This window comes from Oryzias latipes, chromosome 21 (assembly GCF_002234675.1).
Source record: "Oryzias latipes chromosome 21, ASM223467v1".
Taxonomy (NCBI): Eukaryota; Metazoa; Chordata; class Actinopteri; order Beloniformes; family Adrianichthyidae; genus Oryzias; species Oryzias latipes.
In genome coordinates, this window is record NC_019879.2 from 24,564,412 (window position 1) to 24,592,140 (window position 27,729).

Here is a 27,729-nt window from a genome sequence, read left to right on the forward strand (position 1 = left end):
GTTGAGAAATTATTTGTTGAAAAAACTGAATAAATATCCAGGGGGAAAAATAGAAATATGATGGTTTGTCTTATTTATTTTCTTTCTTTTTCTTCTAAACTTGTCCTGTCCAACAACTAAGCAAACAGATTATATATATATATATATATATATATATATATATATATATATATATATATATATATATATATATATATATATATATATATATATATATATATATATATAAAAGGAAAATTATATTTCTGTGCAGATGTCGTTTGTGAAATCTGCCGTTGGAGCGCCCTCTTGCGGTGAGATGTCAGAACGGGAGTCATTAGGAGCTGCACATCCCCTCTGCCTTCCTCTCTGCGCCTTTCAGCCACAATGAACGGGCTCTTCTGAGGAAGACGCGCCTTTCAGGAGGCGAGCAGGAAAGGAGGCGAGCTGTTTGGACTATGAGCCCCCTCCGGATCACAGGTAAGACCTTACATCTCTACCTTTCCCAGCGTTCGCCTCCAGGTGAGGCGTGTCTTTCCCCCCTCCAAAAGATAAAATAAAGCCGGAGACGCGCTAGCTGATCTCAAAAACTGATCGTGGCGACAAACGGGATTCTTCCCGCCGGGATGGTTTGGGCGTCGTTTTTTTTTGTTTATTTTTTTTACATGCAGGTGCAGCTTCGTGGGTCTCATATGCAGAGACCCCGCTCCTCTTAAAGGGACATGAATCTGGGATGGGAAGCATTGAAGTGATTGCAGATCTCGTGCAGGCCACTGTGCTGAAGTGCGTTCAGGCTGATCCTCCTGCAGCTGTGCGTCAGGCTGCAGACTCCGGGGTGTGTGCAGCCGCCTGCAGGGCTGCCTGCACAGCTGGAACTCCTGACTCCCACTCACCTTTGAGGTGCACGGATGCCTCCTGAGGAGCAGGGGAGTCTGAGAAACTCTGGATAAGATGACTCATGGATATCAGTCCTTGATGGAAGGTGATCAAAGGAAAGGACCCTGTCTTACTCTTACTGAAGCCTTTTGTTCTCTTTAGTTTTCTGACTGGCTGGACAGAATGTCAGAGGGGTAATGGGAGGTGGAATTGCCTTTGGGCTACGGGGGAGCACGAGGAAGCAGGGATGGTGTAATGCATGCTCCATAATGGACAGTTTGCATTGACATAAAAGCTCTTTTTACCAGGAATGTCCTGTTCTGCAACCCCCAACCTCCTTCTCTTTTCCTACTGTACTTTTCTGTCATTCCACATGAGCGAACTTGATGTCTGAAGTGCCCAACTATGTATCCCATCTTTACTTGATGACTGTGGCTTCAAAAAATCAAAGCAGCATCGGATTTAAAACAAATTTGAATTTTTTGAAGCTGTGTTTTCATAAAATAAGAAATATATCTGTTTATTTTGGAGTATTTGAAAGATGTGATTGAAGTGGATTTTTAAAAGTGGCTTGATGAAATGAAACCCACTCTGGATTTCTGCACTACAAGCCTAAAAATGGGAAGAAAATCCCTAGAAAACAAAATTACCAGTCCATGCAGCAAGTCCTTTTTTAAATAGTAAGAAATCTGATAATGAGATGTGAAAATCCTGAACACATTAGTTAAAAGCTAACTGTCTGATAGAATCAATTCAAATTCAATGATATGCAGCATTTTTAGCTATTATAAGCAAATAGTTTGTATTTTGTATCTTTACTCTTTTTATTTTTGTACATTTTCCTCTTGCTCTTGTATTTATACACTGTATTCTTGCACTGCTGCATATTTGCACAGACAACTCGTTTTTGCACAACTGATGTCATCTGTTTGTCCTGAGCTGCTCTGGTTAATATTTATAACAGTGATTACAATAAAATATTCTGATTCTGATTTTTCTTAGTATTTATAAACCTAACCGTAGATCATTTTAATCAAAGTGACAAAAAACTACAAGTGGAAATAACTCATTTTAGAAAACAATATGTAAATAAAATCCAAACTTAAAAATCGAAATTTTTGTTTCCAAATAATGACAATGACCGTCTGAACTTTTATTGAACTTCATAAAGACTTTCTCAAAACTAATGTTTTGAATGTTTTGTCTTATTGTCAAAAGAATCTTGACTCATTTGAATATTATAAATATATAATTAGATCCTAGCTCTTAATGAGACAAAAAATCATAACTGATTTTGAGAAAAGCTTGGAAAGTTGTAGAGCAACGAGAAGCTAAATTGGAAACCTGGTAAAATGTCTTAAATGTGGCAAAGCAAGGTTTTAAATCTTTGCAAGTGTCAAACAGTGTGCTAAAAGTAACCTTTTCTGTCTGGGAGTTTTAATAAAACAGAGCAGCTACAAGAACACATCATTTTTCTGTATTAAATTCAGCTTATTTAAAAAAAAATAAAGTGGAAAAAAGCTGCTGGAAGTGGCAGAACGGAGGCTGCAATGTCTTCAATGTCTGCGTGGGTTTAGTGCTTTGTGGTTTGTTGACTGCTGTGAAAGTGTGAAACAGCCAGCTGCTGCATGTGGCGGATTATGGCATCAGGCCACCACAGAAGGGTGTATATGGAGGAAGGAAGGAAGGAAAAATGGGGTTTATGCGAGAGCACAGGTGCCATGGCAACCAGGCCTCAGCATGAGCTGTGGATATGAGATTGATCGGTACCATTTAGGGGTGATAAGACCATTCTGGACGCCCTAATGACACGTCAGATTCCCATCCGCTCAGCAAAGGAAGATTTCGGCAAAACTCAAACCACACTCTCCTATAATTTTCTCCAAATGACACGTTGCAGCTCTGCTGGCTCCAAGAGCCAGGCTTATTTTTGAAAACGTGACGTGTGTGCACCTCTCTGTGTAATTACGTTAGCCCCCGCTGCTCGGTGACCTCCGTCCACTAAATAAACACATTAATGAATGTTTGTTTTACATTAGTGTCACTCCCTGCCCCTGTGAGTCGGTGCAGCCAGGCAGAAGGATGTGCAGCGATGCAGCTGAACTTCAATGGAGAGTGCGTTTTCTACCGAGGAGGGCCGCCGCTCAGAGGGAGCACATTTGTACCCTCGTCTGCTGCGTTCGCAGTTACCCTTGCTCTGTCATTGATAGCTTTTCTTACCCCGTGGCTGCGATTTTCCACGTGACCTGGTTCACGGTGTCTCCACTTGCTCGTCTTGTGGATGAAGTGGCCTCTCAGTGGGGTCCCCCTTGGCCCACATGCTCACAGATCAGCACTCAGGGGGCTAACAGCTTTCTTCCAAATCATCAGGTTTATTCGTTTTACCATAAAAAACTATTATTTCACATCTTTCACATCTCCAGTCCCCCCACCCTCACACACACACACACACACACACACACACCACCCAATTTACTCCCAGCCAGGGTGATTGATTGTTGCTCCTCAACGGGGCCTCCTGCCTCCTGCGTTGCCAGGGCAACAGTGGACTCTTCAGATGCGAGTTAGAGATGAAAAACGAGCGTGATGCCGTCGAATTCGATGAACGACATTTGAGGCAGTTAAGAAAGAGGGCTTTCACCAAAGCACGCTGCATCTGACAGACTGAGACCAGCAGACAATCTGCTGAGGAGTCCAGAGAGGAGCACCAGCAAAACATGAAGGCTGGGCTTTTTAAAAATCCTTTTTCTCAATCAAACATGCGACAAGATGCTTGGTTGTGAAAACACATGAAATCACTTCCTGTAAGGTCAAAACATGTTTTTCCTTTAACCTTTAGCCATCCATCCAGGTTTGCATTAAATTCAGTTTAAATGAATAGTTGTAACAAAATTCATCTTTATAGGAAAGAAAAAAAGTTTTTTGAAATAAAAATTGAAACATAAATAAATATTGAATAGAAACTTAAGTTAAATCTTGACTATTGAATCTAAAATAGTCTAAAATATGTATATTAATCTGGTAATTGGAATTATTTTGTCTGAAAATAAGCTTGTTTTGCTGCAAAAACGTAGGTATTTTTATACACAATCCAAATGCCGTTATCTCCAGTCTGTTATAATCTTTGGACTACAAACTATAATTACACATTCAAACTTTTATCTCCTAAAAATTACTGGGCACATGTAAATTATTTAAAGAAGTAAAATAAAACTTTCCTCAGATTAAAGGTTTCTTGAAGCAAAATCCCTCACTAGATAAAACCTCAAATAATATGTGAAATTGACAAAAAGAAAAATAATTACCATAGAGATATTGCATAAAATAAGATATTTTCAAGATCAAATGACTAAATATTAAAGATTTATTGTTTTGAAACAAGTCGTTACATTTCAAAAGTTACTAGTGAGTTAGTTTTGCCTTATATCAAGTGTAATATTCCTTTTGTAGTGTATGCACATGAAAAAACTATTACCAAGTATCCTTTTATACTTGATATAAGACAAAACGAACTCCCTAGTAACTTTTTTGTAACATGTAATGACTTGCTTTAAGACAATAAATCTTACATTTCTTTTCTGAGTCATTTTATCTTAAAAACATTTGCTTAAGGCAATATCTCTAATGAAACAAAAGTTTTTTTACTTATAATAAACATTTAATTTTGACAAGTTAACCCTAAAATATGTATTTTTAGCCTCAATTTAAGTGGTCTAAAATAGGATATATTTTTGGTGGAAGTATACGCATGTATAAATGTACCTACTTTAAAGATAAGAAATGTTTCCTTAACAGTAAACGCTTATTTAAAGCCAAAATATTTCAAATTACCAGAGTAAGATATCGAAATATAAGTGTTTATAGCTAATTCCAAGAGTAAATTTTGTCTTAAGACCTTACGACTTCTTTTAAGGAATCATACCAAGGCAGATCTTTTATTGTATATTTCATTTATGTCTTTTAAGAAGGACTTTTTTTCCAGTGGGGACTTTAGTGAAGGGAGAACAATAATGGGGCAGTTATCAGCTGATGGTAGGAGGCAGAAATTCTTTGAGGCATCATGAAATTGAATCTTTATGATTTAACTTAATTTAGAAAAAAAAAACACTGAAAATGATCACATGTACAGTGATACGAGCAACAATAAAGATGAAAGAGAAATCATGAACCATGGAGTAGATAAGAACCATAGTTAAAAGCCTTTTTGCTGCGGTATGTGAGTCATCAACTTGGGCCAGCTGCCACTCGCATCAGACCTCCGCCATCTTGAAGACTTCTGTGGCTGAGTTCACGTTCATGGGCGTACGTTATGACGTCATCACGTCTCATTACTCATAAGTTTTGACTCCAAGGTTTCATTTACTCAAAATGTTTTAGTCCAATAAAGATATAACTGTGGCAAAAGTTGAATCGGCTTATAGGTTTAAAGCTGACTCAACTTGTTTGTTACTTTTGAGTTCAGTGATCATAAAACTTTTGAGCTCATTGGACTATTCGGGTTTACAGTGTGGGATACCAGAAAGTTCTGATCTCATTTGGTAAACCAACTCAAAAATGTAAAAACCAAAAAGAAATGTTTTATTTTTATTCAGGTTTTCCATCTTGCAAAACCGATATCTGTCATTAGGAGTTTACAAAATATGGCAAAAACATTTTTTGGAAAAGCAAAAAAAAATATTATTAGATGCATATATTTAGGGTTTCCATAATTACAGTGTTCACAGTTAGGTTATACACACATAATATCCACTCAAATAAAGCCTTTTGTGAAGTAGTCTGACCAGCTGCATATATTTGTTTGCTACCAGGGTAAAAAAAAACACATTTGTGTTCTTAATCTTTACCTTACCTAGTGAAAAAATGGTTTAACGTAACTCGCAACTCCCGCTTTCATATGCATTCCTGCAATAAAACTGTAGGGATTGTGAGCTTGTCATTTTTTGCTCAAGTTCTGTTTTGAATTGTCCTTTTTTGTCCGTCACACCATTTTCTGGTGATTCACAGCTGTTTTCATCTCAGTACATTGTTCTGTTCTGCTGTGTCACCCTTTTTGTTTCGCTTTTTGTCATGTTCTGGTTCATTTATCAAATGTTTAAGATTCTTTTACTCACAATGTTTACATTTTTATTTTGACATTTTTTTAAGGGTTGCATATTTTTTTAAAACAAAATGTTAATTTCAATGCCTCCCTTTGAGGAATAAAAAGTAAAGTCTTCTGAATGGTCCTTTAACTTCCATAATAAATGCGATGGAGTTGACTAAATGATTTATACAGCTAATTTGGTAACGCGGCATCATTGGTCACGGCTCAGCTTTTCCTTCCTCTCACAGATCTTTCATTCGATTTTGAAAGCTTGGTTCTAACATTAAAATCCAAAACTTTCCATCTTTTTATCTTAACATTAAGCTTTCTAGGATTGTATTTTTTTGCATTTCGTATTCCGAGGAAATTCTGTCGCCCATGTTTCCACACCAACACCAACTCAGTTCTGCTCCGATTGGGCCAAAAACCTCCAACCACCCTGATCGCATTCAAGCGCCCAACATGCTGCATGTGCTAATTTCATGTTTGCAGGCATTGTTGGCTTCAGAGGAAACAAGCGGCCTGTAAATGAGGTGCAGTGTGACTCCGGTTAGTAATTGAGATGGTGCAAGGGATGAATATTAGCTGCCGGTTGTCAGGGTAACGGCTGGAAGATAGACAGGATGGAGATTGATGTCTAAAAAGAATAGAGGTGACTAGTGAAGCAGACAGTCTGCCCAAGAGGAAAATGCAAAAGTTCAACAGCATTTCTGGGGTAAATATGTTAGTTTAAGATAATTTTTTAGTCCTATTACTGTTTTAGATGGGCCTCCATGCCAAGCACACAGGTTTCTTAAAGGGGGTGTGAGGTTACACACAGGTTTTATAGCGGCTGCACCCAAAGTACTTCCTTCCTATGATGAGGCGTTCAAGGATGAATTTTTTGGTACTGACCCTGAATACACAAACTGTTTTCGCTCACTGCAAAAATAGCAAGTCAGCATTGAAACAGACAAATTACAAGACACTTTGACCGTGAGCGAATGATCGCCCAGATAACGGCTCCGCGGCTGATTTAGCTGTAACTGAACTCATGTTCGACTCCGGAGGTTTAGATCGGAGGATTAACTTCTCAAAGCTTCATTCTTGGTCTCATAGAAAGCCTTTGAGAAGTTAAAACACTTCCAAAGAAGTTGATTTACTTCAGACAACAGGGCCTTTCTTTATAGTGCATAGTGCTGAAGTAAATAAAACAGCAGATAAAAACAGTTTCTGAAAGAATCTTTTACTCACAGATGCATCAAACAGCTTATGTTTTCCTGTAAACACTGTTCCTTATGTTACCTCCACTCCAAAAAGAGTTTGCCTAAAAATAGGAAAAGAGCACTAATCTCAAGACGAAAATCACTAGAAAGCGGGGAAATCATCTTTTCGTGCAGAAGTAAGATATCATAATCGACAAACAATGAGTTCCACACAAGCATTCAAAAAAAGGGAGCCAAAAACACAAACTGTTTGATAGAATTAGTTCAAAATGAATGTTCTATGGCCCGATAACTATTTTTTTGTTAGTTCTAAGTAAATAGTTTGTATTTTTTTAGATTTAATGAACCTAATAGTAGTAAATTTTGATTACAGTGACTACAAACTAGTGTAATGAGAGGAAATGACTCATTTTAGAACTAAATATGAACAAAACAAGAATAAGATCTCAGTATAAGCGTATATAGTGATAGTATAAGTTGGTCCGTCTTAAAACCTTCATAAAATACATATATTTTTTGTTTCCAAAATAAAGACAATGAATCCCATCTAAACATTCATTAAACTTTATAATAAAATGATTTCAATGGAACCAAAAATTATAGTGCAATTTGAGTTTTTTTTAGTTTAAAATCATGTTGTTTTTTAATTTCAAGAGTTTGTAGCAAAGATTTTGATTAATTTTAATGATGATTTCCTTATTTCTAGATCCTAGCTCTTAATGAGACGAAAAAATCTAGACTTTAGAGCAAAGAGAATTTAAACTTAAAACCTGGTAAAATATCTAGAATGTCTAAATCTTTGCAAGAACCAACATTTTGCAGTGTGTGTTACCTGTGGATAAAGGATATTATTTTATTTTTGCCATAAAACGAACATATAGATGGGCCGACAGGAGAATAAACTCATAATTATGTCGAACAAGTCTTTGAAATTGAATTTCTTGATTGTTTTGGTTTGATTTTATTCATAATCCGGCTCTGTTACTCTGCAAAAACAGACCCATTTTAAATAAGTCAAAAATTCTTACCAACAGATTTTCTTTGAATAAGCAAAGAAAATCTGTGACGCATTGAAAAACTCTCTGATAAGATTATTTTTTCTTGTGAGACAGAAAAGATTCAGTTATTGCAGTTTTGTTCCTGTAACCTTCTGCTGTAACTTTTTGGTCTTTACTCGTGTGTCCCTCAGGTTAACGCAGCACCTGAAGCGACTCTTTGGGACAGTTGTCAGTCACTGTGGATTCCTCAGGTTTGTCTCCATAGCAACGCCTTGCTCCTCCTGACCACTGCTGCCAACTCGCCCTGTCTGCCACGTGAAAGCTTCCTCCCCATCCTCTCGCCTGATCAACCCTGAGTTCTGCCGGGATGGACACAGAGTCAACCCACTCCGGCTACTCCAGCCGCTCCGGGAGATCAAACCGACACGGGTATGTTTCCCGTCCGCCATGTTCCTCGCTCTGCTTCTTCCCAAAACAATGTGTTTTCTCTCGCTGTCTCCTCTGTATCCCCCCGCCACCGCCACCGCCTCCGCCTCACCCCAGCCATATGCTTTTCTACTAGTTTTACTAGTTTAGCTCCAACCACATGGTTGAGGCCCAATAAATGAGATGAGTGAAAAGAGGAGGACGCGGCGAGCAAGAGATTGTGGATTAGGGTCGTCACAGCTCAGTGCCTCTAACCCATTTCTCTGATTGAGTCCGTCTATTCTGCAGACGACAGATTTATTTCATCCTCTCCTCAACTTTGATGTTAATTTTATTTTCCTTCTGCTCTCTTTTTATGTAGCTGCCATCCTTTGTATTCATTTATGTCAGAATATGAATCTTTGTCCTGGTAAAATGTCATGAAATAATGACAATCACAGCCTCCCCCGGCATAAGATCTATTTAAAAAAAAAAGCCCTTCAGGTTTAAAAAATGCATTAAAAGTTTAATTTATCATATTTACTTTTTTATTCTTTTCTTTTGCTGCCTCCACGTTTTCAAAAGTAGAATTCGTCTGGAAAAATTTGAAATTTAGTCTTCATTTTTCCAGATTCTTATTAAATAAAACTGTGTTCATCCCAGAGATCGAAGCCGTGAGCGTCACAAAGCCAGCAGCAGCAAAGACAGCAATCGCTCCGAGAGATCGGTGGTCATCAACCCCCCCGACACATCGTCTCAGGACTCCCCGGTCCACAACGGAGAGCCGCTGCCCGGTGAACCCGCACCAGCGTCCGCAGAAAATGGGGACGAGGCGCAGGTTTGTGTTGGAGCAGAGCTCCGCCACAGCAGAGATTTCAGTTAAAGAGTTGTTTTTGTGTTTGTCTCTGATCTCATTAGTTCAGAATAAACCCAGTAATCCCTAAATGAACTTTGTGTCCCGACCTCATAAACTCACGTTCCCACACAGCTGGCTGCCCACTGCCTCACATCAAACAACAATGCTTGCACAAGATGAAATAGGTCAGTGGATTATAGCCTCCCTCCTGTAAGCACCGCCTCTTTACGCAGCCGAAAGACCGAGTCGGTGCTTCAACCAGCTCCACCTTTCAGGAGATCGTTTAATTGATCAGATACTGTACGGATACTTTTTTTCCTGATGAATTCCTCCAGTTTTATTATTACTCTGAGACTGCCAAAAAATTAAACTAAAAATATGTTTGTATTTTAAAGAAAAAGCAAAAAAAAAAAAAAACTGGGAAATATCTTTGGAATCACAAGGATGTTTTTTTTTTTTTTTAGAACTTTTTGCAACAGAGCATTACACACAGTCGTCTCCATGGTTTCCACAATAATCAACCTTAATACAGTGGGTGCATTCGAACGAGGATAAACACAGGAAGTTGAATTACTATAAGACTCTTCCCCTTAAACAGAAATATAAAATCTAAACATGACAGCATTTGACTAGCTAGAGACAAGGATGTCTTTAATTCCTGGACAAAAGCTGCTTGTGGCAAAAATAAAGCTTTTAAAGACTCACTCCAATGAAAATAGTGGGGATTTTTTTGAGTGTTTTTTAACATGTTCTTTTAGCATTTTTCTGATAATAGAAGACATACATCAATTACAAGTTTATAATTGCATTACTAAGTATATCTTTACTCTAATCGATATGAATCAGGAATGGATGAAAACAAGCAGTTGGAAAACGTTTGTAACAGTGACAGAGGTGCTACAATCGGCGGGCCTCAAGCTTCCTGCTCTGCTCCATACTGATGCATCCACTTGGAGACGACTAGATTCATGTGCGTCTTTGTTTTTCTAGTCCGAGCTTGCATTTGGGGCAAAACTGCATGGCTGGATAGCTCCAATATTGCTCGCCATATTTGTTGAACCAGTAATGATACATTGGGGGTGTGAGGGGCTGTAAACTAGCTGGAAAGCGCATAAACAGATGGGAAGTGGGGGCGGGCTTGCTCTGCCCTAACAGTCCCGCCCAGCACAATATAATTCCACAGGTTTTTTATTTTTTATTTTAGCTAGGAACGTCATTCAAAGGACCACTGGGAACGCTTTGAAAATAGATCAAAAGATGATCTGAATGGGACTTTATCTACCATAGAAAGGAAAAAGACGTATTCTTTGTATATCATGTGTTTTAAAAACATTGAGCAGAACCGTCAAATCATTTTAGCAATTTTTACACACAAAAAAAACTTCCCATCTCTTTCTATCTCTGCAGAGCATCTTCTTCTGCTGGGAAACTAACATTCCCCACATTCCCCACTGACATGAGAGTGTCAGTGTGCAGCCCGCATCCATTGTTGTCAGTGTAACACAATCTACCATTATACTGCATTTGTCCCCCCCAGTTCTGTCTTACCTTCTCCACCGGCAAAGTCCACTCCAGGCTGTGTTTTTTGGAGCGGCTCGCATTAGCTGGCAAAGCTGCTGTAACACTAACTGGTCTCCAGTTTGGACAGATACTCTCACAGACTGAGATTAGCCCCAGTATTCCAGCCAAACACCACTTTGGGGAAAAGTGATATGAGTAATCCTCTTTGTTTACCCGCATGACATAAGGATACAGTCTTGGAGTGCAGCTTGTGTGTGTGTGTGTGTGTTTGTGTTAGTGGGACGTCCTTGCTGCTTTGTGAGACTCGATGTGCCAGGAGGGAGCAGCTTTAGTTTCATCCCAGTGTTAACTCAAGCAACACCAAAGCAGATGGTACTTTGGTTTGTAGCATTTCACAACTCCTACTCCCGACCTTTTTTCCTTTAAAAAAACATAAAAAGAGAAAAAGATTCCAGTTTCATTACATGTTCTCCAACCAGAAAAGGATAACTGTCATGCTTTACTCAGCAGCTGACAGGATTTTCCCTGTGTGGTGTTACGCTTTGTGACGGTGGAACAAGCTTGTCAAAGTTACCCTCAACTAGGGAAAATGTCAGAAAAGGGCGGTCAGATTTAGGGACTTGGACAGAGAAAGTTTGGCACACCAAAGAATTTAGAGATTAAGTTTGAAAGTCTGACAGCCTCTGAAGTCAGAAATTAAAGCCTTAGGGGACGTCAAACCGCATTTAACTCTAAATTTCTGTAAAAAAGAAGGAAAAAATGGGAATTAAACTGGATAACTATTGCTGTTCTTGCTAGTTAGGATTTACTGATTTATTGACCCACTGGCTCGTAAGAAACTAGCCAGTGGGTCCAGTTTCTTACCAACCAAAGCCAAGTGAGAGCTGCAAAAACAAAGTAATAAAAATCACCTTCTGTGGCTATTTATTTCTGACATGTAGCTCTTAAACATTACAACACATATATATATATATAAATATATATATACATATATATATATATATGTACAAGTTCTTCTCAAAATAAAATACACCTTGTGTTAACAAGATCGTCCTCTGAAGAGATGTTTGTCAGCAGAAGATAAAAATATGTCCTTTTTACCTTATTCTAATACTAAACCACTTGGTTTATTATTTTTGCTCACTTATCTGACACACTAAAATGCAAACAGAAAAGAAAGCTTAAATTAGTAAAACAAGAGGTTAAAAATTCAAGCACAAGATCACAATAAAACCACATCACTAAATGGTAAAAAGGTTAGATTGTAGACAACTAGAGAACAAAAAAGCATCACGGTTTAGGACAACTCTATTATCGCTCTGTTTAATGTGGAATAATGTAACGCTATGACGTGAAAGAATATCTCAGTTTATCTGATGAAAAACACAAGGTGCCCTCATGGCAAAACTGTGTAAAGTCTACAAACTGTGAAGCAACACATCACTAACTAACACATCTACTGTAAAATAATCGCTTTTACCTTTTATTTGGTAATGCAGTGTTTTTCAATTCAAATGTTCAGATTTGATTATGAAATATAGCAGAGAATGAGAGATCACAAAGTTCATCCCAAATGAAGTCTGATCAGAGGAAATCCTTAGAGCTGCTCATTCCAAACATACTTGACCCTTTAATTCATCTCCGTCTTATCAAAGAAGGTCTTTCTTTTAATGTCCGTCAGCCAATCTGCCGCCATGTGCTGATGAGCAGAGACTCTATTCGTCTCAGAGAAAATATTTTTGGAGTTTATTCTGTGTCGCTCCAACAATCAGTTTACACTGATGGCCTCTTTCAAAAGTCTGTTTTGTAGAGATCGCCCTAAGTTCATTCAAACTGGCCTTACAGTAGAAAGTAGATAAGTATTGCTTGGTCTTTAATTATTATCGAAATCTAAAACATTTTTAGGTTGTTGTTTTTAATAGAAATAAAAAAAAAAAATTATAATTGAAATTGGGGCATGGTCTTTTCAATAACAAATGATTGGACCCTCAGGTGTACGTCAGTTTTACACTATGTCAGTGTTTTTCAACCAGTGTGCCGCGGCACACTAGTGTGCCGTGGGAGATGGTCAAGTGTGCCGTGAGAAATTGCCCTCATTAACTGATCTAAAAGCAATTATTACCATCTCCAGGAAATCAGCTCTTTGTTCATCCAAACAGGCCCTGATAAAACACTGAGAAGTTAAGAATATGAAATATCATAAAATTAGTTTTTCTTTGTGTTTATATGATTCTATTAAAGACATTTTGATAAGAATAACGGGATACCGCGATTTAGCTGCAGCTATAACTGTGTAAGGAAAAGTCCCGCCCCTTTAACTGTCTCCACCAATCATTCTTGAAGGCTTAATCACATGTCATCAGTCTGACCAATCAGAAGTGGTTAAAGTATTCACTTCCTTGTTTCGATTTAGCGCAAAAAAGTCTCTCTGTTCTAACAAAAATACCAGCTAAAGCTCGTCTTTAGCGGTGTAGCTTTCCACATAATCTGGTTTCAGACTGGAACAAGTGAACAAAACCATGAAGCTCAAAGACGCTGGTCTTTCTGCGGTCGGCGGATTGCGGGCACTTCATCTCCCATGATGCAGTAAAGTGACTGTCTTAGCGCACAATGAGTCTCTCCTCTTAACGTCTTAAAACAACGAACACACATCAAACAGTTTTTGAATCTTTTGACTTAATTTTTAATACATCTTTTAGAAAAAACAGCTGCAGCTTCCAGCATTTTCTGCAACAATTATCACAAAAATGCATGTGAGATTGCAGAGCGGCTGTAGATCAATACAGACTATGAGTTTTTTCTTTTTTTATTTATTTATCTATTTTTTGGATGCTGGTGTGCCGCGGGATTTTTGACAAGGTTAAAGTGTGCCGTGGCTCAAAAAAGGTTGAAAAACACTGCACTATGTCTTTGTGCTCTGCCTAATGAAATACTGAAATACTGGCTTCTAATTGGCCCAATACGAACCTAAGAGTCACATGACCGGATGCTTTTTCCATGCCTGTATACCATCAGTGGTCCCATAACTGATGTTCTTGTTTTTGTCTCTTTCTTTCAACCCTTTTGACAGGGTTACCTGACTGCAGACGTTCATGTTCTCTTTGATGGTAAACAGCATTTACATAAATCTAATCATCTTTCAGGACCCTGGAAGTAGAGTCAACCATCAAACATGACCAGATACGAGCAAAGCCAAGAATCTAACAATGAACAAAGGAGAGTCTGAGGCAGGGGATGAAGATCATGATGCAAGAAATCTGATATCAAGGTTAAAAAAGAAACAAAGCCACCGTGTGAAAGGTGAAATCTGAACGATTCATATAAACACGATTTGCCTCAAGACAATAAAAGCCTCTCCAACCACCGTAGAGCTTCAGAAATACAAAAATTAAAAAAATATTTGCCTAATGTCATTTATTAGCTATAACAGTTAGTATTTATGTCTAGAAAAATGGGAATTTGGACCCCAAAAAATGTTGTTTTAATATTATTTCTGGTTTTATTGAATCATCGCTGAAATAGGGTGAGTCGATCCGTTTATTAGGGTGTGATCCTGGCAGGTGGGGGTGGGCTCAAGACAGAAATGGAGGAAGAGCTCGGAGATGGGAGCTGAATGCAAATGAGGTTGGACTGTAGATGAAACAGAAGTTACCTCCATAGAAGCAGATGAGGTTTGGTTTCACTCATTAGTCTCGTCGGCACAGTCGGAGTGAAACGCTTCGTCTCCATCCGTCCCTCCCTCTCTCCTCCTTACACCACCTCCAGGCCTCTCTGCCTCTCTTTTTCGCTCCCTCCTTCCTCGCTCATTCATCTTCCGGCTCCCACATCCAACCCCCTCCTCCTCCTCCAGCAAGGCTGAGTTAATTGGCTGTTAACTGCAGTGAAGGCCAGAATTTGCATTCGTTCCGGTTTTTGTGCAATACTGATTTCACATTTCATCATCTGCAAATACCCACAATGCTCAGTAAATCTGTTTATCCTAACCTGAAATGACCCAGAATGCTGCAGGACTCCTCCCCACCACCACACACAAACACAAACACACTGAAGCCGTGATGTCTGCAGCTCTGGCGGTGATTCGATTTGTTGCGCGTGTGCGAGGAAATGACAGCGTCTCTGTTATTTTTCCAGCTGCTGCTTGTCTGATTGGCACAACCCTTTGGGGGATAGTAAATAATTAGCTGCACAAATTATTGATAGCCACAATAGACAAAAATGCCTTCCTTAGTGTAGAATTCCCACAAAGTATCTCTTTGTTGCAAACATTGGTGCTATAAAGACGCATGGCTGCTCAGAAAATGACAGTCATTTGTGATGATGGCGCAGAGGACCGCAGCTTTTGTTGGAGTGATTCAGAGGCTGCGTGCACTTCTTCCTTCTTTTTTCTTTTTTTTTGCTGCTTTGTGTATCTTTCCTCCAGCTTGAAGCTCCCTAAAAATCCGACCCTGTCATCCTGCATTACTTCATCTGGATTTTAAAGGTTCGCCATAATGAGACGGAGCGCAGGAAAATAAGACGTCTCTAAAAGGAATGTGGAATGCGCTGTGGGCACAGCATCTGAGGGCGTTTTTTAAATGTGAGCTAGATTCTCACAGATCTGTCCCTGTTTGTTTTTACACATGGGAGGGATGATGTGACCTGAAATACCGACCTTTTACTCTGCTTTTTTAGCACCAAATTGGGCCACTCCACTGTCATCTGAATAGGAAGCATGCAGCTTTTATGTTGGTTGATCAGTTTGAAGGTGGAACTTGCTAAATTCACTTTTGTAGCAGAGCTTCAGGGCTTCATTTATTTGAACTAAACCAAAACAAAATAAATTCTAGGAAGCCTTCAATGGTGTAAACCCACAAAAATTTGACAATAAATCAAAATCCTTGGGAAAAAGAAATGCTCTCACTTGAATGATCAGATTAGAGAGATTTATCTCATCTTAGTTACACTTTGCATCACAGGTTTATGATATTTTACTACTTCATTTACTTCATTTTTCTGTGTGCCTTTGTAAATAATAAAAATGCGGTTTTGTTATCATTTTTTGCTTTATTTTTAAGGAATTATCATTGTCTTTTAATCAGGATTATGCTGCTTTTTTTAGCCAAGATCAGAAAACAGAACATAGTTTCTGCAGAGCAGCAGTGGTTCATTAGAAATTCGCCTCTGAATTGTGTAGGGGGATTGTAAGCCCAACCCCACTTCCCATCATCCATCTGTTTACACGTTCTCCTTAGCTCATGACCACCTGACACCCACAACCTAGCATGACCGGTGCAACAAAAGTGCAGGGGAATATTGGAGCCATTCAGCCGGACAGTTTTGAGCCAGATTCCGGCTCGGACGAGGAAAAGGAATACGTATAGGGATCTAGTCGTCTACAAGGGGAGGTATCAGAATGGAGAAGAGCAGTGAGCTTGTGGTCCGCTCAGCATATTTTCTACATCATCAAAACAGGCTTTTTCCAAAGGCATTTCTTCGTCTGCTCCTGATTTCACAACAATTTGTATAAAGAAATACTCATAAATACATTTTTAGGCTTAATTTTCTTTAAATATGTCCTCCATCATCAGTGGTCTTTAAATATAATTGTTATAGAAAGTTCATCAATACGGGTTTTGGCTAAAGCAGGTGAGTTTTTCTTATTTCATTGTTGTTGCTTTCAATAATGTAAATGTTGGGATGAGTGAGTTTGAATCTTTATATTCTCCTTCATATTACAATGTGTGTTTTAATAAAAAAGAAGATGAATGAGGTCAATTTACATTTCAGTTGCTACATTAATTCTAAAATTAAAGGATTTTGACTCCAGTTGTATTCTGAATGAAGCTAGAACACATTTTTAAAAATTCTAGTTCTACTTTGTAAAGTAATGGAAAATATGATGCTTCAAATATGAATATTTTTAATTTTTTATTGCATCTTATAAAGAAAAATCCTTTTGAATAAAAAACAAACAAACTTATTTTTCAACTCAGTCCCAGTTGTGCTACTATGAAAATCCGTTTTGGGTTTGTTTATTAATTCCTGATTGTTGACTACAGCCTTTTCGATCAAACACAAAAGCTGGTGTCTGACAGAAGTGGGTTCTGTTCGGTGAAGATGCTTCCTCTGACAGGCTGTCATTTCCAAATAATCTCTTATCTGCTGCTGTAAATGACTGATTTTTATACAAGTGGGTGTGGAAAGTGGCTGCACAGGAAGGACAAACACAAAGCTGCTCCTCAGTTATGCATGCATGTTTCTGAGTTTCTGGGAGGAACGTGGCCTGAGGCGTCTTCTGCTGCACTTGTTGGTTCGAATTAGCTGGGTCAGACAGCATGCAGTCAAGATCGGTGTAGAAACAAGCCGAGCAGGATCTTTTTTGTTTTATCATTCTGAAAGAGGTTTGAAGCAGCAGCTTGGTTCATATGATGAAAGCCTGAGACAGTGGAAAGTCCAGAATGTTGTTTGTTTTCCTTCTCAGGATGATAACTGGGCAGAAACCACCACGGCGGTGACGGGCACCTCCGAGCTCAGTGTTTCCCAGGAGGAAGTGGTTGGTCTGGGAAAGGAGATACAGGACCGAACCCAGAGCTTCCGGCGCTACCTCCCCCTGGCTGTGGGTTTATGTGTGGGCCTGCTGGTGCTGGCCACGCCTCTGGTCTTTCTGCTTCTTCCAGCTGTGATGTGGCCCGACAGACTGCAGGCCTGTGGAGCCGCCTGCGAGGGGCTCTTCCTCTCCATCTCCTTTAAGCTCCTCATCCTCATGGTTGCTATTTGGGCCTTGTTTTTGAGGCCGGGCCGGGCCTGCCTGCCCAGGGTGTGCGTGTACCGTGCCTTCCTCACCACCCTCACACTCCTCCTCACCATGTCTTACTGGCTTTTCTATGGAGTCCGGATTCTGGATGCTCAGGTTAGACATCCTACTGTAAACTCTCCATCACTTACATTTTCCCAAAAATACACACTTTTTTAAATTTTTTGAATAATTTTTGAAGAATAATATATAGAATATTTCAAATAATGAAAAACCTTTTGCATCTGCTGTTTTTCTTTTTTTTTTTTGTCGAAGCTTAGGCTACTTTCAAACATTTATTTTAAACTATTTAACTGTTTTAGAGATAAATTGAAATAAAGTAATTAATTTATACCTTTCTACATTTAATTTATTAATTTCTCTGTTTAATTTTTTTCATTTCTACCTTATCTTTTATTGATTTCATTTTTATTTTGTCAATTTCTAATTGTTATACAGTCTACTGAAATGATAAAATAACCAAAGTAAACTCTTCTTTTTAAAGGAAAAGAGCTCTTCTGGCTCTGTTAAAAATAAGAATTTAAAAGTAAATGGTTAGCATTTATTTTGAAAGTTTTGTATAGTTTAAAAGGTTTTAATTATGACAGACCAGCTCATTTAGAAAATCACCAAAATAAAGCAATTTTCCAAGCAAAGGAAATATTTAAAAAAAAACAGCTAAAAGCAACATCTGCATAAACAAAGAAAACTGTGAGTGGTTGAACAACATCTAAAGAACCTAAGGCGTCGCTTGACCAAGTTAAGGTCAGAGTTCATGATTCAACAGTAATGAGAAAGACAGAAAAAGGGCATAAGGCAAAAGAGGGGCTTTTTAGAGGGCGTGCATCCTTTTACATCCTAGGTCAAACCAAAATAGTGTTTTTATTTTAAAAACAATATCAACAGTAGGACACGGTAGTGGAAGCGTGATCCCCTTTGAACCTGGATAGCTTGGAGATAATTGACAGAAGTTTAATGCTTTAGGTTTTTCAGTAGGATCATATATGAGATACTGCTTCTGCAGGAAGATTTAAGTTTAAGGGGTTATTACTTTTTTCCTTTTAGGCGCTAGGTTTTAAATGAATATTGTTTTATTAAATATATATAACATAATATATTTAAACTAGTTCTTAGTCTTTAAAAACAAACATGCCCTAAAATGCTTTTGAAATTGCTGTGACTAACCTCTGTGGCTTCAGTTTTTAGTTTTAAAGTGTTTTGTCAACCGTCAGTGTTAATAAAAGGGAGGAATGGTGGTTCGCTGTGTAGAGGGGTGGAATAGGTCTTTTCCTGTTTGAATCTTGGCTTCATTTAATGTACCGGTAAGTGGGGCGTGCGAGCCGGGAGCCAGATCAATAAAGTTTGGAGAATGGAGGTGAAGGCGTGAGGCCAGCAGGACATCCTGCAGAGCAGCCGTCATGAAGGAAGGTCAATGCTGAAGAGTGAAGAGAAAACAAGGCGGTGGACTGAGTTTTCATTTCATTTTGATTTGAAATAGTTTATTTCAAGCAATCAAAGCAAGAATAATGCACAAATCAATACAATCAGCAGTTATACATTCATACAAAGACATATCAACTTAGGATAGAGTTCAGTATTTTCAGTGGATATCATTTGAAATCCCACAAGAAAATCTTAGGTTTTGCACAAAAATTGCCTGAGAGTTTGAGCAAATGGATCAATGTTTGTTTTTCTTTTAACAATAATGAAGAATTCTGGCTCTTGATCACAAATCCCATTTATACATTCTGATTTCTAAAGTAAAAATGTCCCCGCTTTTGGTTTGGTTCAACAGGACGAGGATTTTTACGGCATCGCCCAGTTCGCCGTGTCGCTGGTGGACTCCCAGCTGTTTGTTCACTACCTGGCCGTGGTTCTGCTGGAACTGCGGCACCTCCAGCCGTGCTATAGCGTGTGTGTGATCCGCTCCACCGACGGGGAGACCCGTCACTACAACATGGGACAGCTAAGGTACGGAAATCTCTCTACCATGATGATTTCTAGTAACTCCACTGTCTGTCCACCAATATTAATGAAATAATGTGAATTACGAGCTTTAGTTGTTCCATACGCCAAGACAAGTTTTTCAATACTTAATCTATAACCCAGATCTACATTATATAACTATATCAATGTAAAAATAGTGCTGTGACTTCAGGAACAGGATCGTGCAATACTGCATGTAGGATTTCAAATAAATTTGACTCCCAAAGTCTTCCTAATTTGACAGGTGAGATCTCTCTGTTCGGTGCTTTCAGCTTCGGGTGAGGCAGCTTACGGTTCAGTGGACCCTCACCTGACATGTATTTGTTGTGATACCTAAACAAGCCTGAGCACGAAGCTCAAACACAAATCTAGGCTTCTGTAAGCCAGTGTAACCCTTGTGCTATCATAGGCACTTCAACGTTGGGAGTTGGGTCATCCAGACCCACTAGACAGTGCGCTGAACCTTTTTTCTTCAATGATTTGTGATCTTCACTGGTGTCCATGATTACATTACATATTTCCACCTTTATTCAGCTTTGTCATGGTAGGAATAACACGTCAATGTAAGGGTGGGGTCATCAAAGATAGGACAAGGGTTAAAATGACTGAACAGTGCAAAAAAAAAAACACAAACTGTGTCATTTTTGGTCATTATTTCAGCATACACTCACTCAATAGAGAGAATAATGCATGCCTCGGAAAAAAAGAAATGATGGTTGTTGGTCACTAATGATGGTAAAATGTACTTGAAGATAAATTTGATGCATAAAAAAACCTCAAAATACGTTCAAACCATTGTTTAAAATTAAATCAGCAGAGAGAAAAAAGAAACAAGCAAAAAGTTTTAACCCCTTGACACCTACATTTATTTTCAGCTGTGAAAAAAGTGTCATCCTTACACTAGAAGCTAAATAAGATTCGGTTTGGAGCAGAAGTAGTTTGGTGGATATTTTGCATCAATAAGCATCAAGTGGTTAAAAATCTTTCAGGAGGAAAGAGACTGAACGCTCTGAAAACCAGAGTCATTCGAGTGGCAGAAAGCATGACGCAGACTGTATTCGCTGAAAATTAGTATTTGCTAAAGAGGTGCAAGAAAATGAAGATTAAAACTTCCAAGCAAAGAAGAAACTACTGCACATTTTAGTCTGAGGAAGGTAGGAGGAAATAAGGACACCAGGTTAATTTCATGCACACTTTTGGTGAAGGAGCATTGCAGATGAAGAAGAGCCAGAGTGTAAACTGGGATTTAAAATTGAAGAGATTTCATGCTCAGATTATCACGACATTATAACATCTACTCTCTGTTTTCTGTTTTTTTTTATGAGCATATTCTATTTTTCATTTCTTTTTTTGGTATCTTTTATTACTCTGGAACTGTCCTGACCAGAGATGCAAATTTGGGATCACCTTGTGGTGAAATGACAATAAAGAGCCTTGAAATCCTTGTCATCCCTGCAAAGATCAGCTGTCTTTTAAAGTTTTCTCCCCCTTTTTTCTCCCTTTCTTCCACAAAGCATTCAAAGAGCTGCCTTGTCCATTTTGGAGTACTACTACAGAGACTTTCCACTGCACAACCCATCCATTCTCTCTGCCGCCAAGCATCGAGCTGCCAAACATCTAGCCGGGTTAAAGGTCTACAATGTAGACGGTGAGTCAGTCATTTCCTCCAACAGCGCTGCTTGGGCTCTTTTGTTTGCGTTACCTGTATTTGTCCCACTGTTGGAGCCGTTTTCCTGCTCTGGCGTCCCCATCCACGCCCTCACATCTTCCTGGCCTGCTTTGAAAAACAAACTGAGGGCTTGAATCTTGCACAGTAAGCACAGATTAAAAAGAAAAAGCCCTCTCTGTCACTCCACACAGGAAACAGCTTGTTTTGTGGTTCACCCCTCTCCATTTCAGGCGTCCATCTTTGACATGATGAATGTCGGATCTCCTGCTAAGTGCACTCACGTGCATCTCTTAGTATGCAACCTCCCTGGACAAACCCACACGTCATCCAACACCATGATTGTGTGCAGTTAAATGATCCTCCCAACATTTATCACAGGGAGGCTGCAGGAAGCTGCAGAATTTGAAAGGGTAAATAATTAACAAGAATGTTACTTATTTTTTCACATCTTTTTCCTCTGGCTGAGCTGCTACATTTTGTTTCTCTTTTTTCCTTCCTTGTCAACCCCAACAAATGCACATTGTTTTCCATTTTTTCATTTGCAGCTGCAAATCTTTTTCAAGTCCCACTCTGATCATCTTTTAAGCTATTTTAAAAGCTTCCCCCGGTGACGCTTTTCTTGGGCCCAAACCAAAAACTTGTGTCGTTTTGTAGGACTTTGTTCCTGCAGAGCAGCAAGACCTCATTAGAAATTTGCCACTGAGTTGTCGGTGTGAACCCAACCCATCTATTTATCTGCAAGTGGATGCATCAGAATGGAGTCGGCCAGGGAGCAGGTGGCTTGGCCAGTGTATTTCTACTTAACAAATATGTTCTCCTTTAAATAGCATTTTTTTTCTTCCGCTCCTGATTGCCAATGATTTAAACCAAAAATATGTAGGAATGCAATTTTATGCTTAATTTCCTTAATATTTACCTACATCCTCAGAAAAAATGCCACAAGAACACGTCAAAAACACCCAAAACACAATTTTTATTGGAGTGGGTCTTTATAGCACAAGGTCATTGTAAAAAGGGGTAAAACATGCACATTTTCCTGTCTGTTTGTATGATGTGTTCACAGTGTTACTCATACTGTTTTTGCGTTAAATCTTTGTCCATGCTTTATGGCTTCATGCAGAGCTTCCCTCTCACCTGGACACACACACAAATCATATGCAAATGACATTATTAATGATTTACAGCCGTGCGTGACCTGCAGCTTTAAATAGGTCCTCATAACTTTATTTATGCTTATGAATATGCAGAGAGAGCCCCCCTCCCCTCAAACCACAGGAACTCTGGCATACTGCTGCACAAGCTCCATTAGGTCTATGCTTATTCTTTATGAACCGGTAAATCCACATGTCAGGGGAGAGCTATGGCCTTTGATCTGTTCAGAAATTCATTTTTAATATGAGCTGCATCCTGGGAGAAGGTTTCTGCACAAACGCTGGCATGTTTGTTTGTTTGTTTTTTGCATGTTTTCTGGGTTTCACATGGTAAAAATATTCAGTGACTCAGATTATTGCCCCAAATACATTTACAAACACAAAACATTCCCGGTTTTGAAACCTTCCTGAGAAAAATCTTACTTGAAGGAGTAAATTAAATTTGAGTTCTTTTCCTAACTGTTTCAGAAAGCAGTGTGTTCATCAGAGCCGGGGAGCAGCAGGGTCAGCTTCCCCCCAGCTCCGACCGATGTAATCAGTTTACCTTTTGTCCTTATTCTCCTGCTGCAGCCCCAGGGAGCACAGCAGCAGCGCAAACTAGCAATGGAAATCAGTCACGGGCTACGGTCGCAGCTGCAGCCAAACGCAAAGATAGCGCGCACAATGAGCTGTACTATGAAGAGGCTGACTACGAAAGACGAGTCCGCAAACGCAGAGCCAGGTGAGGAGGTCTGCCTGGCAATCGGCGAATTGCTGGGTTAATAAAAACTCAAATTCTGCCTTAAATGTACATTTTTTTATTTGCATGCATTCTGGGGTTTTTTTAGCCTCTGAATACATAAACACATTTAGAGGTGCATTACAGAATGTTTCTTTAGGATTTTTTTAACTATTTGGGGTCTAAGTGTAAATGTTATTATAATTTATTGGCAGAACTCATTTTACAAACTCTTTATGTTTGTGTGATCTGATTATTTGAATCAACATTCTGCTAAATCTGCTGCAGTGGATGCAGAAACTTCAGTGTGGGAATTTGTCAAACATCTGTGTGTGTTTGTATATGTGTGTGTGTGTGTGTGTTTGTCAGGCTGGTTGTAGCAGTGGAGGAGGCCTTCACGCATGTCCGTCGCATGACAAAGGAGGACGAGAACGCACCACCTTCAGACATCATGGATGTGCGTGAAGCAGCTTTGGCCGTGTTTCCGTCTATGGCTCGGTCTCTGCAGAAGTACCTCCGGACCACCAGGAGGCAGCACTGCCACAGCATGGAGAGCATCCAGAAACACCTGGCTTTCTGCCTGGTCAATAACATGAGTCCTAAGGTCTGTGCTCCATGGGTCCTTTAAGAAAATGTCACATGTTTGGCTCCAGCTTTGCATAATTTTAAGTTTTATCAAATTAAATGAGTAAGTAAAATGAATTCACTTTTTATTTTAAAAATGGAGATGACAAATTCATTTCCAGGCATCAACATAAAAAAAAGTTAAATATTAAAAATAAAATCTTAAGTCCTACGGTCTGTGCTTTAGTTATCATGTTGGGTCCTATAAGAAAACTTTACTCTAAAGCTCCATCTTTGGATTAATTACAATTTTTTGCAATAAACTGATTGTGTTTTAGTATTGTGAGGACATAAATACAAACCAGGAAAAAAAAGCATTTTGCGTTTTTTACAATAAGGGTTTTAAATTTGCACAGACACAGTAAAAGTATTTACTATTATTGAATCATTTAATTATTGAAGTACTGCATTTAAACTCTCACCAGCACAACATTTCCTTGCTTTTTATTTAAAGAATGCAGCTGACATTACTAGATTTTTAGGAATTAATGTGTAAAATTGCAAAATAAAAGCATTATTAGGACAAATGTCACATTTTTAGTAAAAACAATGTTAGTAAAATTCTGACATTAGCATATAATCCCACATGAAGTTAAAGATTTTAATTTCTTTAAAAATATCTTTCTACAATTATTTTATACTTAGTGTTTTACAAAAATATATAAGGCAAGACAGTATTTGCTAGTTTAACTTTTACGTTTTTTTTTAAATACCTTTAGTAAAAAGTACTCTATTTAATTGTACCTCTACCCAGTCTATACTAAAAGTGAGGCAGTATAATTTGAATTTTACTTTATTATACTGTGACATATTATAGACCTAAAATTTTCCAATTTAGTCTGAAGAAGTATTCAGTTAATGTACTTCCTATACTACACATACATGGTCTATAGTAGACTTGCTATACTTAAACGTAAATATAAAATGCATTTCAGGTGTACTACTTTTTTCTAAGGGTACAAAAACCCAAGTCATTATGAGTAAGATCTTGACTTTATTTTATTTTATTTTTTGTCTGCCCGTAGGCCTTCCTGGAAGCTTATCTGTCCCCTGGCCCAACCCTGCAGTACGGCTCTGAACGCTGGATGGCGGATCAGTGGACCCTGGTCAGCGAGGCCTCTGTCACCAGCGGCCTCAAGGACGGGGCAGAATTCCTGCTGAAGTGTTTGGATTTTAGCTTAGCTGTTGTCGTCAAGGGCATCCCTTACATCCGCTTGTCCGAAGAATACGTCGACCCCAAATCGCACAAGTTTATACTGCTGCTCCAGTCAGAAACTTCGGTTTAACTAAAAAAAGGTTCACCACAGAACTCCTAGTATCTGACTGAATTTTGGAAAGAAAAACAAAAAAACAAACATTAAAACTTTTTGTACTGTTTCCTTTTTACATATTTGTATGTAGTTTTTCTCGTAGATTTTCTTGTGTTTGTCACAGAAAACTTGAAAGTGATCAAGGACTCAAAGCAAGAGGAAAGGCGCTCTCTGTGTGGACATTTTCTGAGCACAATGCAGTTATTCCTCTATGCAATACAGCGGACCCTCCCGGACATTCATCGTTCTGTCTGCATGTGTTCGTGTGTGTGTGTGTCTGTGCAAGAGCGGTTTAGAAGAAATGTTCAATTGCAAGATGCATCATTGCGATTTTGTCATGAATATACATGAAACCATACTGAACTAAACTTTGTTTTTAAGGTATAGATATGCTTATTTATACCCACCAAGTATTTCAGATGTATGTACAGTATTTATATGTGAATATACATACAAACAGATTTTATACCACAATTGTGTTTGTTTAGATGCTTTTTTTTCTCATGTTGTTAAAGTTTTGTTTTATTGAGATACCTGAATTGGAGTTGGGTTCAAACCCTTTTTATGTCTTGGCACCAAACCTTTAGTAAATGTTTGTTTTGCCCCGGGTTTTAATCTTTTTAAGTATTTGCTGTTTTTTAAAGCACATCAGCCATGAACCTCAAGCTTTGCAAACATCAGGAGATGTTGGAAAGATTTTTTTTAAAAACTGCGAGGATCCACTTCAAAAATACTCAAAAGACAGGAAGCTCATCTTTTTGTTCCAGCTGACATAATCACTGTTTTCTGTCACAATACTGCCACCTAGTGACAATGTTTGGAACTGGCTCAAACACCAGCCCAGCCTTTGTTTGGTTTTTATTTTTTTACTTCTTGCATTTTTCAGAGTTATTGTACATTTATAGTGTCAACGTGCTCAAGGAGGGTTTTGTTTCAAAGTGTTATTGATACCTTTTCTTACTGAACAAACATGTGCCTCTGCTTTGTTACTTTTATGAGCTCAGCATTCACGCCTGTGTTTGTGAAAACAAGGAAGAAAATCACAGACTGCTTTCCCCTGACGTGAGTCCAAAAGTCACGACTTCCAACTTGTTTCTGACGTTTTTGTACAACGGAACATGTGAAGGCACAAAAATAAACATTTGTATGAACTTTTACAACGGTTTTTCTCTGCTTTACTACAAGCAGTTTCAATGTTATAAATAAATCTGAGGCCATTTGAGCATGATCAACTTGAAATGCAAAGCAAGATACAGTCAGAAAAAGAAAGCATTTTCCACATTAACTATACCGGAATAAAAATCAGCAATTTTCAAACTGTATTAGACAACAAAATACCGTAAAAAAATAGCATGTAGGAAAGAAATACACAATAACTCACATTTTGCATTAAATTGCAAAACAACCTAAAGCACTGGTATTGCACGGAAAGAGTTATAGTTGTCTTTTTTTAATGTAACTTAAGATTGAGATGTTAATGCGATAAAAATCATATTTTGCCTTTAGATCAAAAGGGAAAAAAGCAGTTTCAGCTTAATGCTTTTTCCTCTGATTTTTTTTTTTTTCGTTTCAATCGTTTCAATTAACAACGGTAGATACAAGATGGAACCAAGTCAGATAAAAGTTGTCTTTAGAAAAAGTGTTAAAATTAAAATACAAATGTCTCTTTTTCTTTCAGCTTTTCTCTTCAGGGGTCGCCACAGCAAACCAGCTTCTGCATCCTCTCCTCTAACAGCAGTTAGCACACCAGTCTTCGTTTTCTTCGTCCATAAACCTCCTCTTCCTCTTGCCTGGCAGCTCTAGACTCAGCCTCCTTCTACCATTGTATTCTCTGTCTCTCCTCTGGACATGTCCAAACCATCTCAGTCTGGGCTCTATGGCTTTATTGCCAATAAATAAACGGTCATTGTAGCTTAAAAGGGATGTGACCGTTCTCTGAGAAAGTTTTTAGAAATATTTCAGTTTATTCATAAATTGGCCAAAAACCAAAGAATCATAGTAAAAGTTTCTTTTTAATTTTTTCTTTGTATGTACTTCATATCATATATTGTCAAACCTTTTTAGGTTTGCATGACTTCAAAGTTTTTAGTAGTTTTTACTCTTTGCCGTGTTATTTATTAATTCTCCGTTGTAGAAATTTGTCCTTGCTGAATCACTTTAGGGATGGTTGTGATTTAAGGGAAGTCACCATGACAACAGATCCTCCCACTGCCTCTTTGATCGAAAAAAGTGTCTATATCCTGTAACAATAAAGTCACTCCATTTAAGAAAGGATTTGGTTAACATTTTCTGACTACAAGGGCCTTTTAGGAAATTCTCTCCACAATCGAAAATAATCAATTTTAAGAAAACATGAACAATCATTTATTATTGATGTATTATTTATTCATTAACTTATCATTTGTCAAGTCTTTTCCACATAAAAGCCATTTCTTTTTTTTTCTTTCTTTTTTTTAACTTGTCCTGTCCAACAGCTAGGCAGACAGATGAGAGCTGAGGGCCTCTTGTGTTGGACATATTTTACTTTAACAAGAGGGGTTATTAATCTTCAGACAAACCAAAGGTATGTCTGGATA

The 27,729-nt window shown here is 38.4% G+C and overlaps 1 protein-coding gene across 1 annotated transcript; it reads left to right on the top strand.

The window, feature by feature from the left end:
• Positions 1 to 296: 296 nt before the first annotated feature.
• LOC101170632 (vang-like protein 1) lies at positions 297 to 26,310 on the top strand. Its single transcript, XM_004081793.4, has 9 exons — positions 297 to 459; positions 8,333 to 8,570; positions 9,210 to 9,384; positions 17,384 to 17,812; positions 19,491 to 19,666; positions 21,196 to 21,329; positions 23,072 to 23,222; positions 23,589 to 23,823; positions 24,869 to 26,310. Exons 2-9 carry the CDS (start codon positions 8,509 to 8,511, stop codon positions 25,127 to 25,129), a joined length of 1,623 nt encoding a protein of 540 aa, XP_004081841.1. The 5' UTR covers positions 297 to 459; positions 8,333 to 8,508; the 3' UTR covers positions 25,130 to 26,310.
• The last annotated feature ends 1,419 nt before the right edge of the window (positions 26,311 to 27,729 follow it).

What these genes read in the sequence shown, in the direction of transcription:
- LOC101170632 (XM_004081793.4), top strand. Translation starts at nt 8,509, where the DNA reads ATGGACACAGAGTCAACCCACTCCGGCTACTCCAGCCGCTCCGGGAGA. An exon ending in TACAACATGGGACAGCTAAG is followed by an intron (nt 19,667 to 21,195) that starts GTACGGAAATCT and finishes TCTTCCACAAAG; the next exon opens with CATTCAAAGAGCTGCCTTGT. An exon ending in GTCCGCAAACGCAGAGCCAG is followed by an intron (nt 23,223 to 23,588) that starts GTGAGGAGGTCT and finishes TGTGTTTGTCAG; the next exon opens with GCTGGTTGTAGCAGTGGAGG.